Raw genomic sequence first — 16,474 nt, forward strand, 5'->3', positions numbered from 1 at the left:
TGACGATACAAACAGGCTATTGTTAATGTTCAAAGTAAATGCCCAGCGAGCGAAGGATTTCAAATATGATACGGTATCCGGTATTCGATCAACGACTTCCTGATCCTTGTGTAAGGAACTTCCTTTGCGTCAAAAAAAGTCCATATAATATACAGAAAAATAAAAATTTGAATTTGAATTTGTTCTTATTTAAATTAATATTTTGACTCTGAATTTTATTACCATTTTGCTACCTTCTTTATTTCAGGTTCACTTAAGTATTATATTATTTTGACGTATTAAATAAAAATTGAGTACGTTGCACACACTGATATCTACAGTATAGTGATACGAAATAAAAATATATCTCAATTAGAAACGAATCACAAATGAAAACGTACGTCGATGAAGAAAAAAAATTAATGATATGTTGCTAAATTTTTGTCATACTATCTAATAAAGCTGGGTAAAAATAATTAAAAAGGATTACTAATAGTTAATGAAATACTTTTGTTTGTATGGAATAATATTTCAAGATTTATTTTTGACATCATAGAGATAAATACATGTATTGAAAATTTATGTGTTGTGGTACTGAAAATAATTATTTGAAATAGTATTTCATGTGTCTAAATTTCTATTAATTATTTGAAATTCTATTTTTTATGATTAATATTTACGAAAGAAAATAAATTTATAGAAAAAGTACAGACACATATTGTTTTGAAAAATAAGCTTTTTCTTATATTTCTCTTAATTAACATATATTATAATTTGTCAATTACGTATTTCAACTAGTATATCATTTAAAACAGAAATAAATTATTACATCAAATGAATGCACATATACAACACAGTTAAGAGAAATAGTATTTGTAAATATCTGTATTTTTGAGTCGAAATATTTTAAACCAGGTCTGCTATCCAGTATCCTATAAAATAATTAAAAATTCAAATGATGGAGTTTATAATGAAAAAATTCTAATGAATATCTCGGAAACGGAAATGAGACACGTTAAGTGTCACTGAAATGTGCGACTACTTTCTTCAGCCCATAATTATCATTTCCATTGTTCAAACTCGTTTAAAAAATATTGGATACTATAATTGAAAGGTTATAAAATAATCTCACAATTATCTCTCAAGCTATATATTCTGCGAAAAAGTGTTCTAGATAATGTTCAGTTTTAATGGGGACGTTTTATGATGGCCATCATATTTGTTTAGATGAATTTATTCTGAAGATTTCGCTATACAACTTCTGCAAAGGTGACACTGACTTTTAAGATCAGAATAAATCATTCCATCGACATGCAAAGCTGTCCTTCCGAATATAAATGACACAGAACAATTTCTAATTTGAATGTCAATAAATGACCTTGAATGACTCTGAATCACTAACATATCTAGGTCAGTGCATACGTCACGAAACGGGCTTAAAATTTGGGTAAATAAAAATATACAGGAAACACAAAAATATGTAGGAAACACAAACACCACCTTGAAATCTCAAAGTGTACAAATAATTATTAACGAGATCATAAAAGTTTATGAGAGAATTGTGTCATTAAGTTCAAATCGGACATCCTGTATAAGAGAAAATGTATTGTGCACACAGATATAATTAAACATAAATCAATGACACCGTGATTAGTAACCTTTGATTAACTACTTATTTACGATCTAATCACTAATTACTAGACTATATGAGTGACTGAATCTTTATGCAAAATAAAAAGTTGCTAACAAGGGATGATTCCCACACAATCCGGTAGATCAAAAAATTCTGAAACTTTGAGAGGATACACATATTATGTGTGTATATACATATATTACGCAATCTTTTCTTAGTTTACGCGGTGGAAATTAACCCTTAAATATTCGTTCATTTTTTACTTTATTTCTGTAATTGGCAAATTATACAAGCTAGATAAAAAGTCTTCGAACAAAAGTTACTTCTTTTGTCCAAATCTAATAAAACAGTAAAACAATATATCGATTATTTGTTTATAACTTTTTCCAATTGTTTAAACAATTTAAAAATCGTATATCACATGATGAATTTGAACAAAAGAAGTAACTTTTGTTTGAAGACCTTTTTTCTATCTTGTACAGTTTGCAAATTGTAGCAATGAAATATTGAATATTTCGGTGTTAATTTCCAGCTTTAAAATGAATTGATGCAAGAAACAAAAAATTGCGTAATACATATTTTTCAGAATTTTTGGAATTTCTGGGTTGGTGATCATTCTTTGTAAGTCCAATGTAAGAAACAGAAATTAAATGAAAATTGAATGATCCTTTTAATGATTTTATTAAATCAACAATAGTGCAACAGTAGTCTTAAATTCTTCCAACATGTTCACGGTTTTGTGTATCGAAACTATTCTCACTTTTGTCACACATGCATAAAATCCGCAGTCTACTGATTGCTTATGAATAACGCATTATTATAATAATTAACCGCAGCGTGAAGAAGTTATGCCTCTGAAAACTGTGTGAAATATACGTATGGTGTGCAAATGAATGTATACTATAATTTCATCAGATATTTCTTCTTTAATTGACCATTTTCTATATTAATTTTGCAGTCATTCAACATACATATACATATATACATTATAAAATTGCTTTTGTAAGTGTACCTGCAAGCAAAAACGCATAGAGGCGACGAAAGATAGATACGGCAATATTTCGCGGAGGAAGCAAACAATTTCCAGCGACAATTCATAGCAGCTTGCATTTGTTCGCTTTAACCGACTACATCGCAGTCCCGTTTTGATCCTCAGGAATTTTTACGGAGGCACGGTTCCACCTCGAAATTGTGTCGGAAGGTCCGCAGTGCAGACAATTTACCACTCACATCGTCGAATCGACCAGATCAACGAAATTCGAAAGAAGAGGGCATCGATGGCGACAAAGAGTCCTTTCTAAAGCCAACTCCGGAAGAAAAACCAGAAGATTCGAAACTGAAGGGGCAGACCGCCTTCAAAGGTGGTTCCAAGGAAAATCATCAGCAACAGACTTCAAGGTAAGAGCCTGTCGAAATTATATGATTTATCTGTTTAACCAGTTAAATGTTTTCGACGAGTGTGCTCGTCATGATGACATCTTGCGTTATAATGAGTATACTCGAAAACAGATAGGTGGTTCATACAGAACAATTAAAAGAATTTTATGACATTTATGTATTATATTCAACTTTCTGAGATTATTAAAAAAAAATTAAACTGCTTAACCCATATCTTTTTTACGATCAATGAAGATAATTTTTATTTTGTAAAAAGATCTGCAGTCTAGTTATAATCCATATGAAAAACGTTGTTGCATAATAATTATTATTTTTATTAAAATATTTTTAGTTGTGAATAATTGTTACATGTAACCAAAATGTTTTTTTCATTGTCCACAATTATTATTGATGTTTGGATTAGTCATAAGTAGACCATGGATTTTTATGTGTTTATGGTATATGTAAATATATAAAATTCAAGTGTACGTGAATATTTGTTAATATTATATAATTCTAGTAGAAATTCTAGTTAGTATAGTCTATAAATCTAGTAGAAAATTTCTAGTTAGTAGAAATGTACGAGGAATGGGTATGCAGAATAATTTTGCGATATTTCGTCGAGGATTACTAAAAATTATTAAAATAAAAATAAAAATACGTACTCGATTGTATACACACAATTCAGAGAATGAAGTACATCGTAAATTAAATAAAGCAGTTTTAATTGATATGGATACCAGAATTGTGTCAACCTGCACCGAATGCCGCATACCGTAACGACAAAAGGATCTGCAAGTTTTACACCACTTGAGAATCTTCGAAGGGTACATTCCACTATTTTCACAGACCGCAGGGAAGCTTGCCAACCGTTTTCTCAATGTTCAGTAGCAGAAATTGTCTTTTTATTCGTGCTTAAATGCAGATCTCTTTGGCGAATTGTCGGAATTCCTCACTTTACCGCTGAAAGGAGTGAAAATGATTTCTCCCTTTTACAAATTAAACAAGCATATAAATATTAAATATTTACCATAAATGTGCTCATCCAATTTGCACAATTAACTACGAGCAATCAGCTTCTTTATATCCGCTTTTATGATATAAAAAAATCTTGTTTACCTTTCCCTTTTAATTGTTTTTGTCATAGTTCTAAAAGTTCAAATGTTATTTATTTAATCAGAATTCTAGTCTGCTAATTATTATCTCGTTTTATTAAATAAATATTATCACTTTCTATTAACAAAAATAAGAGCAATAATTAATTCCTTCTAGCAGCCATATATTTTATTATCTGGATACGCAAAAATATCGCATACAATATGCTGTAAAATGATTTGCAACAAATGAAATTATTTCTATTTGAACATATTCTATTTCAACAATTTTTAATACCAACTTGCAAACACAAATTAATAGCATAACAGATCTGTACCTGCAAGAAAAATTGATAAATATGGTTTATAAATTCTATGTAGATTACATGAATAATTAATGTAATTTACACTCAAATCACTTGATTATCTGTCTGGAATCGTTCCGATGCTTATGAACTAGCAAAAGGAACTGTCGACTATAAAACGAGACAAAATGTAAATATGTCGACAAAAGAGTCTCGACTCACGGAGCTCCTGCAATCCTCTTGCATATGGAAATCGTTTGCACATGAATCAACTACCCTGAAGTCGATTTATTATTCTATGACCTGGAATTTTTAAGTACTTGGAATATTCATAACTGTGACTACGCGATTTCTGTCATCGCCAAACTTGCATGAAATTGTCAACTAAAAACGTCGTCGTTCTAGTGATTTACAGAAATCAATTTTGAAAATTACTCATTTTGTAAGCTGGCCTAAAATATGCCAAATGGAATAGACCTATTGATTAGGGAATCATAATGTGTACGAAATAACGTATGTAATCAAGTAAATGTTTTTTAAACATTTTTTTACGTATTCTGAAAAACTTCGAATTAAGATACTTACACATTTACCGATGAAAGTTAAGAAACATGTTACACAGTTGCAGTAAACCTTCTTAACACAGGATCAAAATTTGTATTGTGTCAACGAAAAATCTAATCTTCTAGATTTCTACAAATCTATCTAATATAATTACACATTTAAATTTTATTTCATTTTTGTATTTTGTATTTTTTTATCTTTATTGTATTTTTTTATTTGTCGAATGCACTAAATAAAACAACATTGCAATATAAACAATGTGTTATAGGCTTCACTACAATTTATTTTTTATTTAATAAGACGTATATCTATTAAAGTATCAAATTTTATCCAAATGCTAACGATATGTAAAGTTTTTTAACTTTTGTCGGTAAATGTACATGTGTAACAGAGAATACAACGTACAATTAATTCGATTTTGAATTTTATTTATGAAATTAGCAGTTCTACCGTCAAAGTATAAATTACATTGCTGAAAAATGTTGATAAAGATAGTTTTATACAATCACTATTTTTAATTAAAAGATTAGAACAAATTTCTCAATATTTACCATAATAGTTGAAACAAATTCTATTTTCTCCGAAAGTTTTGTATACGACATTTTCCTACAATACATTTCTCTATCTCCAATCAAATTCGAGATAAAAGTCGTTCCACGCGCGAAGTGAACATTGTGTATAGCAAGATTAAAGACAACGAAAGTGGTTTTTCGAAATAACTTTATTCAATTCTAACACTCTAGCTCCAATGGAGGTTGACTGGAAAAGACACTCTCCTACTTTCACATTGCAGCTTTTACTCTAATTGTAAAGCTCTCCGCGCATGTGGAAATATTTCACGTCAAATTGTATTCTTTAAACTTGGCGAATTTCTTGAGTATTTTAAAAACATGAAATTGTTTAAAATTTTGCCTGTGTAACGTAAACAGTATACACCAAATCGGCACTAGTACTATTTTTGACATTGTCAACTTTCTCCTTTTATCATAATGAAACAACATTTACTTACAGCCATTTTGAAGTTCAAAGATGCTCTTTCTTAGATAAATAAACGTCATTTATATGCTTTAAAGGGAATGTTTAATTTTAATTTGATGCTATTCTCGCTCGTCAATGTGATTAACATAAATGTTACTTAATTCCATGAAGCTTGAGAAATGAACATTTCGAAAAGATGCAGAGAAGTGAGATAGATCGTCTATCAATAACAAAACGTGGGTAGTATGTATACAATCTTATAATCGTAGTATACGAAAAGAAACAATTGAATTAAAAAATATAATATAAAAATATTAAAACTGAATTTATTTAAAATTTTCGCCATTTTTAGTATAATGTAAGCTTGATTAAGGGAATGCATTTAATCGATTCCTAAAAAAGAGTCTTCATAATTCCGACAATTGTGAAATAGAGAACTTGAAACTGATCATTTTGACCGGCTCGATAGAATTAGTGTTAACACCGAAATCGTATAAATCATTGGGCAACACAATAGTAATTCTAATATCAATAGAGTGTTGACTAGTGATTACGTAAGTACAATTACATATAATTTTTAATTTCTGAATAATAAACTAATATTAACAGAGCCTCAGGTAAAATAAAATAGCTGCTGAAAATACACTTTATCTGTAGCAAATCGGATTCTATTTTGCGAAGTTCGAAAATATATAAATATTACTACATTTCAAATTGCAGTAATATCCCTTAAGAGAATTTCAACTTAAAAGTTCTTATTCCCCTATTCCCTTATCCCGTTAACGCGGCGATGCTCTAGTTAGCCAAGTTAGGTGTAACACGAATCCTAATTGCACCTTCCATTTTGTTATTAAAGGTTCGGAGACTTCCGAATTTAATAGCAGTTAATAACAATGCTTGACACTGTTTAGACAATATGTGTTTACGAAATTAATCTTATCGGATATATTTCTTCTGTTAACGTTGTAGTTTATTTGACTATCTTTCTTTGATAGACTGACTACGGCGATCTTTACTTTGAAAATTTCACTTTTAAGAATAATTTCTTTACTTTATATATATACTTTGAATGGTCTACAATTAGGTTCCATATGTGGTTGTAAAATCTATCATAATATAAAAGACAATGATAAAAGGTAATTTATTGAAATAGTTACATAAAATTCCCTGTTTTACGGTTTGTACTTTCTTTAATTGCAAGTAACTAAACAACTAGTACTATCTTTAATTTCATGATAAATCAATTAACTTATTAATAACACGTCGCACTCGCAAACTGAAAAATATCACGATTCAAAATAACATTTGTATTTGAACAATTTTTATAAACAAAATCAGTAACAAAAACAGGTTTATTATTCAAGTTGAAATTATTAATCGCGAAATGTAAAAGAAATTGTTCAAAAAGCCGAAATCATTATCGATGAAGATTTTATCTTGATTATGTATAATAATTTTGATAAGGTGAATTTATTCCAGTTATCCATAAAAGGTATCGGTGCAGGAAATTGTGTTTTGGTCACTCGTAATAGTTATCAGTAGATTATAGAATTTATGCATTTATAGCAAAAATGAATAACTGAAATATAAAATTTTGAAGACATAAAAAGAATTTACTAACATTGTTTCGCTATTTTAAGTTATCAAAATTGTTAAAAGAAACAATTCATTTTTATTTCATTTTCGTTTCTTTTTATCATCTTGAAAAATTTTTATTTTGCATAAAACTCCGCAGTCTATTTATAACTAAAAGCATTTGAACCAAAATAATAATTATTACGCAACGATCATTTTCATACTGATTGCAACAGTTATTACATCTGTGAAAACATGGATTCGAGAAAAGTGCCTTTACTACCTAACATCATGAAAAGTAATTTACTAATATCGCTAATGTTGCTTCTTGGCTAACTTGATCTGCTTCGTCGCCTGGAAGTCATGTTTATCAATAATTACAAAACGTCGGCTGTGCTAAAAAACATGGATTCGAGAGAAGTGCCTCTACTACCTAACATCGTGAAAAGTAATTTACTATTATCGCTAATGTTGCTTCTTGGCTAACTTGATCTGCTTCGTCGCCTGGAAGTCATGTTTATCAATAATTACAAAACGTCGGCTGTGCTAAATCATGTATAGTTAATGTATTCGCCACAACTTCGAAAGCATTATTCTTACTAAAAGTGCTAAGAACGGTCACTATAAAATTTAATGCTGGTGATTTGAAAAACTTGTGATACGGAAAGTTTTATCCGAGTCAAGATATCCTACTGAAGTTAAAGCGCATGGGTGTGCTTCCCCTAAATTATTCGGAATAGAAAGATCCGCGTTCAGAGAACAAATCATAAGTTTCACCCAATGAAGACTGGTACGAATTTTCCACCTGGAATTCTCAAACTTTTTCCGATCGTAAAAATTTGCTGTTCGATCATAAATTTTGTCGGCATCTGGCAGCTTCCCTTGGATGATTCCAGTTCAACACTTTCAAATAAGAGGCCGAATTTCAAATTGAGATAAAGAATTTCAATCTAGGTATGCTTCAGTAATTACAAGATTGCGGACCTTTATGCGAAATAAAACTTGTCTAAATTAATTCCAAGAAGTAGAGACTAAATAGCAAGTTTTTTTTCTTTCTTTAATAATTTTAATAGATTAAAAACAATAAATCGCCATTTTTCAAATCTTTTAATCTTTTTGCTTTTTTAAATTTCAATTACTCAATTTTGTCATAAATACATAAAATCCGCAATCTGGTGATGAAGTATTATTTTTGACAAGATCAAATTAAATATTAAAAGGAAAAAAGATCAGTCGCATAAGAAATCTTCACATGATCATTTCAAAGTACTAAAAGAAAATCACTTTAGAGTATTCTGTTTAAGTTATTCTGTTAATTGTATAGTACTGTTTACGTATTTATGTTATTGAGATATGAATATATGTACAATAATAATAATAATAATAATAATAATAATAATAGCGTACATAAACTTTAATTTTGAATCATATATCACTTTGTATTTACTATTTTCAATTTATCCATACCAAAATGTAGGAAAAATTGTACAAAAAAATAAATATGTTTCATGTGAATCAAATGAATAAAAATTACTGAGAAGGTTAAACTGTTTGTAAGATCTTAACTAATTGAACGGTCAAATATCGTTGTATAGTACAATTACATCTTAATTAAGAATACATTAGAACACAATCTGTACGGTCCGTCTGTGTCAATAACAGCATCTGTTCGTCTAGTGCCAATGATAGTGGAACGAGCAATCGAAGTAATAGCAGTAACCGGTACCCACTCTACATTATTCCGAGCACATACAGGCACAAGCAACCAAATTAACAACAAATAGGCAAGGTCACTGTGCAGAGTACAAGCCACGAAGTTTTCATGTACACCAACATTCAACGAAAAGACAATGCTACAGTCGAAGACAAAAAGACAGTACCTTTATATTGTCATAGAACGATTGAAGCATTTTAACAGATCGAACAACATTCTATATACTTTTTATTAGATAATCATTAGACAACTTTTATTTTGCATAAATATCCTCAGTCTAATAATCGTTAAAAGTGAACAAAATTTCTAAGCAACTCTTATCTTTTGCAACAGTAGTAAAAAATTTTTATTACTTACTTTATTTTTTAATTATCTACAGTCGGTGTACAAAGTATTAAAATTTGTAATCGGGCCAACATCGCAAAAAAATTTAGTTAAAATATAGTAGTATATTAAAGTTCTAATCTTTATCTGCATTTTCTCTTTATTTAGGCATGATGTTTGTACATTTATGGCAGAAATGAGTAGACAATTGTATTATTAATTATTGTATTACTATTAACTCGTTAATGTTATTGAGGAATAAAATGAATGTCTATGGAGATTTTATATTGCGAAATTAATGGTGACAACTTTTATTTCACATAGAAATCCACAGCATAATTGTAACTATTAAAAGTCATTTTATATGAACGATTAAGGAAAGACTAAAACTTGTGCACACGCCTAATACATTTGTATTCGACGATAATGTCTTAACGACCGGAAAATTCAAATGAAAAATGATGTCGTTCTGTACGCAAAACATCCGGAACCCGATTTGAGTAAGAAGGATCAAAAGAAAACTGGTGCTAAAGTATCTACAGCAAGAAGAAACGAAAGAAAATTATCCGTCATCAGAGAAGGAATAAGGATCCTTGGAAGAAATACGGTGACGACACTAATGTACTTTTTGTGATCATTCTGGTCTCTGAATCCGTAGAAAAAATGAATTAGCTGTTCGGAACGTCAAAATTAGGTTCACGTCTATGTGCCAGATGCGATAACTAAAATAAACGATAATGCAAAAAAATGTTTAAATTAACAAAGTCTAGTAGTACTTTCGTTTTCTTCTTACGATGAATAATCTTTCAATTTCCAAATGAAATGTCTAATTCAAATGTTTGTAAATTGACGTACGAAAATAAGAATTTGCATAAAGATTCCTGTTAACGAAGGCAAAGATATTGCCTATTATTGTGTACAAACTGATTTTGTGTGTCTCTGGTGTTTACCAGAAGAAAAGCTAATTATTTATACAGTAGAAAATTATTTACAAAGGGAAGCTAATTATATTCTCAATTTCGATGACCTTGAAATACATTATCAAGATCAACATACTAAACAACTCCTCTCTAGGTTACTGCCACTCAACTTTACTTTTCGAGATGTTCTAAGATATGCTTGAAAATATAGTTGGCATTACATTTTAATTAATTACTAGCGAGATAGCCATACATCATCTAATCCAGATCTAATATAATTTCCACCTAAATCGAACCCAGATTAAATCAGAGTAATCCAGACCTTTCTGATAGATCTTTGATTTATTCACACTTTATCTCGTATCATAAAACCCATGATTAGATAGATTAGATTTAGATAATAATATCTCGATTAGATTTAGATGAGATCTTGGTTAAGTTTCAAATCTGACTGAGCTTCTCTTAAGTAAACATCGTTTATGACAAAATAGAGACATTGAGGTCCTCTGAAGGTCGCCAAAATGGGAGAGGTATTTTGGTCTACTACCGCCAGCAGATATTTGTGTCATATTTGGTATTATTTATGATTTTTTTTCATTTATCTATAATTTCTATATAAATATGTATAATATGATTATATATAATAATTATTTATTACATATTATATATTATATATTTATTACATATATATTACATGTAATATATAATAATTATAATATGTAATATAATAATGTAATAATGTAATAAATAATATATATATATAATTATCTCTCTCTCTCTCTCTCTCTCTCTCTCTCTCTCTCTCAGAGAGAGATAATTATATGTGTATACATATGCATGTAATGATATGATTACATTACATATAATATATAATAATTATATATTTATATTTATTTATTTATACATTAAATATTATTTATACATGTTCTGGAGGTACCTCCTCGTGCTTCCTCTATCTTGTTTAAATCAGTGCATAAAGAAGATGCCTGTGGTTTTTAATAACACACGTTCCCAGCCACCAAGCGTAAAATGTTCAAAAACATAAATAAAAAGAATCTTTCAATAGAGATAAATCGTAAGCTAATCATCTAAAAGTCTAATCACACTACTATTAAAAATATCAGTGGGAAATACAATGCATACACTAATAAATTAATTGTATCATGATGCATGCATTGATCGTACAACATTTGTCATTTACAACTGTGCACAGATATCGGTAAAGTAATAAAATTATTTACAATCCTCATGCATACACTGCAACTCATTTATCTTTGTAATTGCCAATATTCTCGGTTTGCATAATCAACGCATATTCGCGATATATTAACCGGCAGTGATTTGCATGAATATTTTATTATTCCAGTGAACTCAATAAAACTGTGTCTCCTATGCAAAACTTATCACGTGTATTTCATTTCTCACGATTTTACTATTCGGATTTATTATAGTGCGGTTCAGAAGTTTTACTGCAGTTTCTAAGTCCTGCCTTGAATGCAAATACCCGCTTCTTTTTAAACTTGAATGGCTGCGGACGTTGCAGAGAATTCGCAATAATATGACACACTAAACGAGTCTCTTGATATCCGAAACACTAGAGCTTGTAAATAGTTTAAGAACTGTATTTTATCACGAACTTATTCAATAACGGATCGGTTCAATTACTCTATTATTCTCATCTTAGGAACAATCGAAAAAAATTAACTTTACCTCGCATCAGAATCAACTAACTCATTATGAAATAAATTGTTAAATATGTTGATTGTTTATTTGATTCTTTAAATAAGTTAATACACGTTCCATCGATCATTAATCCTGTGCGCTTGGAGCCGTGAGCATCGATCTCTGAGATTTTATACGACACGAATCATTTTATAAGCAAGAAAAGATAATTTTATTACTCCACGTTTAAATTTCTTATAATTTGTTGCACACTCAATAATTTGCTTTGAGGAAGAAAATTGTTTCAGATAACTTTAAAGTCGCCGTTCGAGTGTAAGAGATTGTTATATGCTAATTAAAATGATGCAACTGGTACTTTTGTGAACAAAATTGAGTTTGACGCTAAAATTACCAAATCAGTAAAATGCTTCTTGTCTTTCACAATTCCTGATATTATAAAAATATTTCTATGATAAATTTTTAGGTAAACTTCTGTATTCAAGTCTATATTATAATTAGAAATCGTACGAAATTTAAGTAAATTAAATTTTATCATTTTTCTGAAACAATATACATTAGCCGCGTTTAGTGTTAATAAAGGAAAATATTCCCAATTTAAGTGAACACGAGGAAAAGATTATTAAATATAAATGCTTTATTGTTACAAATATATATATACAAAGTGGGTCATATAATTTACACATCTTAAATAACTTTAAAATTATACATCTAATTAAAAATTGTTAAATATGAAAGTACTAGAGTTTTAAGGGGGGAGGGGTATCAACGCATACACTTCTTTTTTGTATAGTGTAGTTCTCGAAATCATCTTCCTTTTTTTAAGTGGATAGGTATACATGTCTCTCTCATTATAGTATATCGAAAGTATATTTTTAAGTAGAAAAGTATAAACCTAATTGTTCCTAAATCTAACGATTAACGAGATTTTAGGATAAGTCGATTGGAGGATGCAAACCACGTAGCATTGTCAGAGAAGTTGTTCGCTGGTTAAATCTCGTTAACCATTAAGTTAAGGATCAACATAGGTTTATACTTTTCTAGTTAAAAGAAGGTGACACTTTTTTGTATAAAAAAATTAATACGACGTTGACCCTATAACGTTTGTATTGAACACTTTTTAATTAGACGTATAATTTAAAAGTTATATAGGGTGTGCAAGTTATATGACTTGTATATATAGACATGAATATTACATAAACCCGTTGCATTGTTTTAATCTTTCTTATGCAATTTTTATCTCGGCTTAACGTCATGCTAGTATAATACAGAGTATTACGTGTTGTTTGCGTGATGCATGAAGGGAAAGGATATAATACGTCCAACAAACATTTTGTATGCCAGATTGAATTTTCATATGATTGAAACAATTTCCAACATTTTTAAAGGAGAACAAATTTTTTGTATCACTTACAAAAATGAAAAGAAAAATCAAAACTCACAAAAAAAGAAAAATTACTTTCATTCTCAGCTTATCAATAGAGTACGAATTTTTACGCAAATTACAAATTTTATGAGAACGAAAATACAGAAAATATAACTTTTATTGATTAGAAGATTCATTGCGATAGAAGTGAATGAAACTTATTATTGATTTTCGCTGATACGTATGTTTTCCTATCTACACGCGAAATCGCTAGAATATAACATACTGTACACTAAATTTAAAAGATATTGGTCTTCGTAGGACGTTAAAAAAAATAATGTCTTTTTCTTACTTGATTTAAACCAAAGCCTATTTAATTCGATGGAAAAAGGAGCAACTCGTTTAAATAAAGTATCTTTAGAAATTCATATGTCTTAAAAAATTAACGAAGCAGTTTAAACGTTTAAATAGGCATTCTTATTTTTAATAACAGGATGCTTCACCTCACCAACTGCACTTTTTAGACTCTTGCTAATGTTCATTCATTTGAAACAGTGCAAAAAATGATAAACATGCTGATATTTGAACATTTTAGAAAACAAGAGAAAATCACGTATTGAAATGAAAATGAAATTGAACACTAGGAAATAATTTTTAAAAAATTAAATCAAATGGCTTGAATATTTTAAAAACGCTACACAATATCGTTAACATATTTGGATGGAATTTTCAGCGTTCATATAAGTTACAGAGACCTACAAAACACATTGTTTAACTTTAAAAACATCGCTTTTCCCCTTTTTTCATTCTAATTGCAATTCTTTGCAAATTTAAACGTTATCTAATCTATCTAATTTTATCTAGTCTAACTCTAACATCTGTACGTTAGGGAAATATGGCAGAAAGTTGAACAACAAAATATATATATTACATGATACATTAACGGTTAAAAACATTTTTTGTATAAAACTAATAAAAAGCTAATACCTAATTTTCTTGCAATAAAACGTGGGCGAATTTATTACGTAATCTAATATTAGATATACATATATTATATGGTATTTGTTTTGTTACTGTTTCAGGGATTCTCCAATCGCGTCGTCATCATCATTTGTTGGTCGACGCTTCGCAGGATGGAGAGCCAGCGGAAGTCACGAATACGTTCCCGTAAGACAACCTGCTTCCATGGACGAACGGTAAGACACTATTTTTACCGCAATTCTCAAATATGCAAAATATTTTCTGCAGTAATGGAACCAGACGAAACAGAACATTTGAAATACATACATGGTTTGCTGAATATTCCCAATCTCGATCGGCGAAATACACGAATGTCATCCAATTTCCTATTACGCGGGATTAGAATGAAACAAAAATGGTATTGTGAGAAGAAACTAGAAGAGGTGTTTCAATAAACAGGAAGCTATACTATCGCGTAATATTATTCATTTAATTTTACATATACATTACTATTGATTAAATCGTTTCCCATGATTTACACCGGTAGAATAATTTAATTGTCTTCTCTTTTTATAAAAAACATTGTTAGCAGAAATACATATAGAGTGTACATTTGAGGACATTAAATTTAAATATCTCGGAAACAACACATTTTCCGTTAAATACAATGCAATGCAATACAATACAATTTCCAATGTTAAATACAAAAGTTACTCGATTTCAAGGGGGAAACTATTTTATATTTTTTTCTTGATCGCTTTGAAGATTATTTGGAGGGTAACTCTGTTTCTTTAAGTGAAAACCTATATTTTTATTTGCATATTTTTATTCTGCGCGAAAAAAGAATAAGTTCGTTCTATATTATAGTAAATGCTCATCGGAATCGTGTGCCAATTAGGTAAGTTATTACTCAGCAATAATTAAATCTGTTCTGGTTATTGGAAAATGAAGTAAAAGGTAAAATATATTTTCTATATGAGAGCATCGCAAAACAAATTACAAATATTTGACAACAAACCAATTGACTGTACACGATGCAGTCAGAATTTTAGCGGCCTAAGATATTTTCATTCGTGAAAAATATGAGTACGTGAAATATGGAACAATGAAAAGACTTGTAGGATTTTGAAAACGCTATTATATTATTTGCAACTTGCTAGATTTATTAATAGAGAGTAGTACATTTCTATTCGACTGTGATTTATTGCAGTCGTGGCAGACGAATTTTATTTTGCATAAAGATCCGCTGACTATTTATCACCTAACAGATCCCAGTTTCTTTGAATTCGTGCCTTCCAAAGAATTTTTAGACAACTGCTAAATATTCATTCGTCAATGTACGATGGTATTCGAGGATATCGTCCGCAGTTCATAGGATATGCAAGGTAGAGTCTTGTACGTGCCAGTTTCGACCGCTGATTCATGGCACAATATACAGGATGTTTCATAACGCATAGGTTATTTTTAAACTGACAATTTGGCATTCGTAAAATTCACAACAGTGTAGTGATCTTGCAATAACGATTAATTTTTTAATATCAGAAACATATACAGCGATGGCCAAATACTAAAGTGAAAATATCTATTGTGGAACACCGTCACAATTAGAAACCCTTCTGGAAACAATAAAAAATAGATCATACGATAGTGGATGTAAAAATTCTATCTATATTTTGAACATTATTCTTTATTTTCTTTTGAACATTATTTTATTCAATCGCACAAACACTGTTATGTAACAATCAGCTGTAAAAGAAATGTTTCTTCGAATTCGAGGGTATCTAAGCAAGAACACGTTGTTCCATGTTATGTACATTTTCTTACAGCTGATTATTATGCAAAGGGTTGATTTGAGACCCACGGTTCCTTTCAGACTTTTGCTTCTCCTGTACGACGCAATAAAAAACAATTTGCCACCTTTCTTTTCAAGATCAAAGACAATTTTACGGTCCATTTTTTTTCACCAGATCTTCATCGATCAAGAGGCGTAGAATCACGCTATGGT

The 16,474-nt window shown here is 29.7% G+C and overlaps 1 protein-coding gene and 1 long non-coding RNA gene across 19 annotated transcripts in view; one reads left to right on the plus strand and one right to left on the minus strand.

The window, feature by feature from the left end:
- Window positions 1–16,474, plus strand: part of LOC117219502 (uncharacterized) — a 326,730-nt gene that overhangs the window by 287,484 nt on the left and 22,772 nt on the right. For all 18 annotated transcript variants that reach the window (XM_033469869.2, XM_033469946.2, XM_033469142.2 and 15 more), the window contains 2 exons: window positions 2,769–3,010; window positions 14,592–14,705. In XM_033469869.2, coding sequence (XP_033325760.2) covers window positions 2,769–3,010; window positions 14,592–14,705 — 356 coding nt within the window. The remainder of the gene's footprint in view (window positions 1–2,768; window positions 3,011–14,591; window positions 14,706–16,474) is intronic.
- Window positions 3,697–5,155, minus strand: LOC143262735 (uncharacterized). The gene is made up of 2 exons (XR_013036434.1): window positions 4,020–5,155; window positions 3,697–3,952 (listed from the first exon to the last, which is right to left on the minus strand). It is a non-coding gene; the product is annotated as an uncharacterized LOC143262735 (long non-coding RNA).

The sequence above is a fragment of the Megalopta genalis genome, chromosome 1 (genome assembly GCF_051020955.1).
Source record: "Megalopta genalis isolate 19385.01 chromosome 1, iyMegGena1_principal, whole genome shotgun sequence".
Lineage (NCBI taxonomy): Eukaryota > Metazoa > Arthropoda > Insecta > Hymenoptera > Halictidae > Megalopta > Megalopta genalis.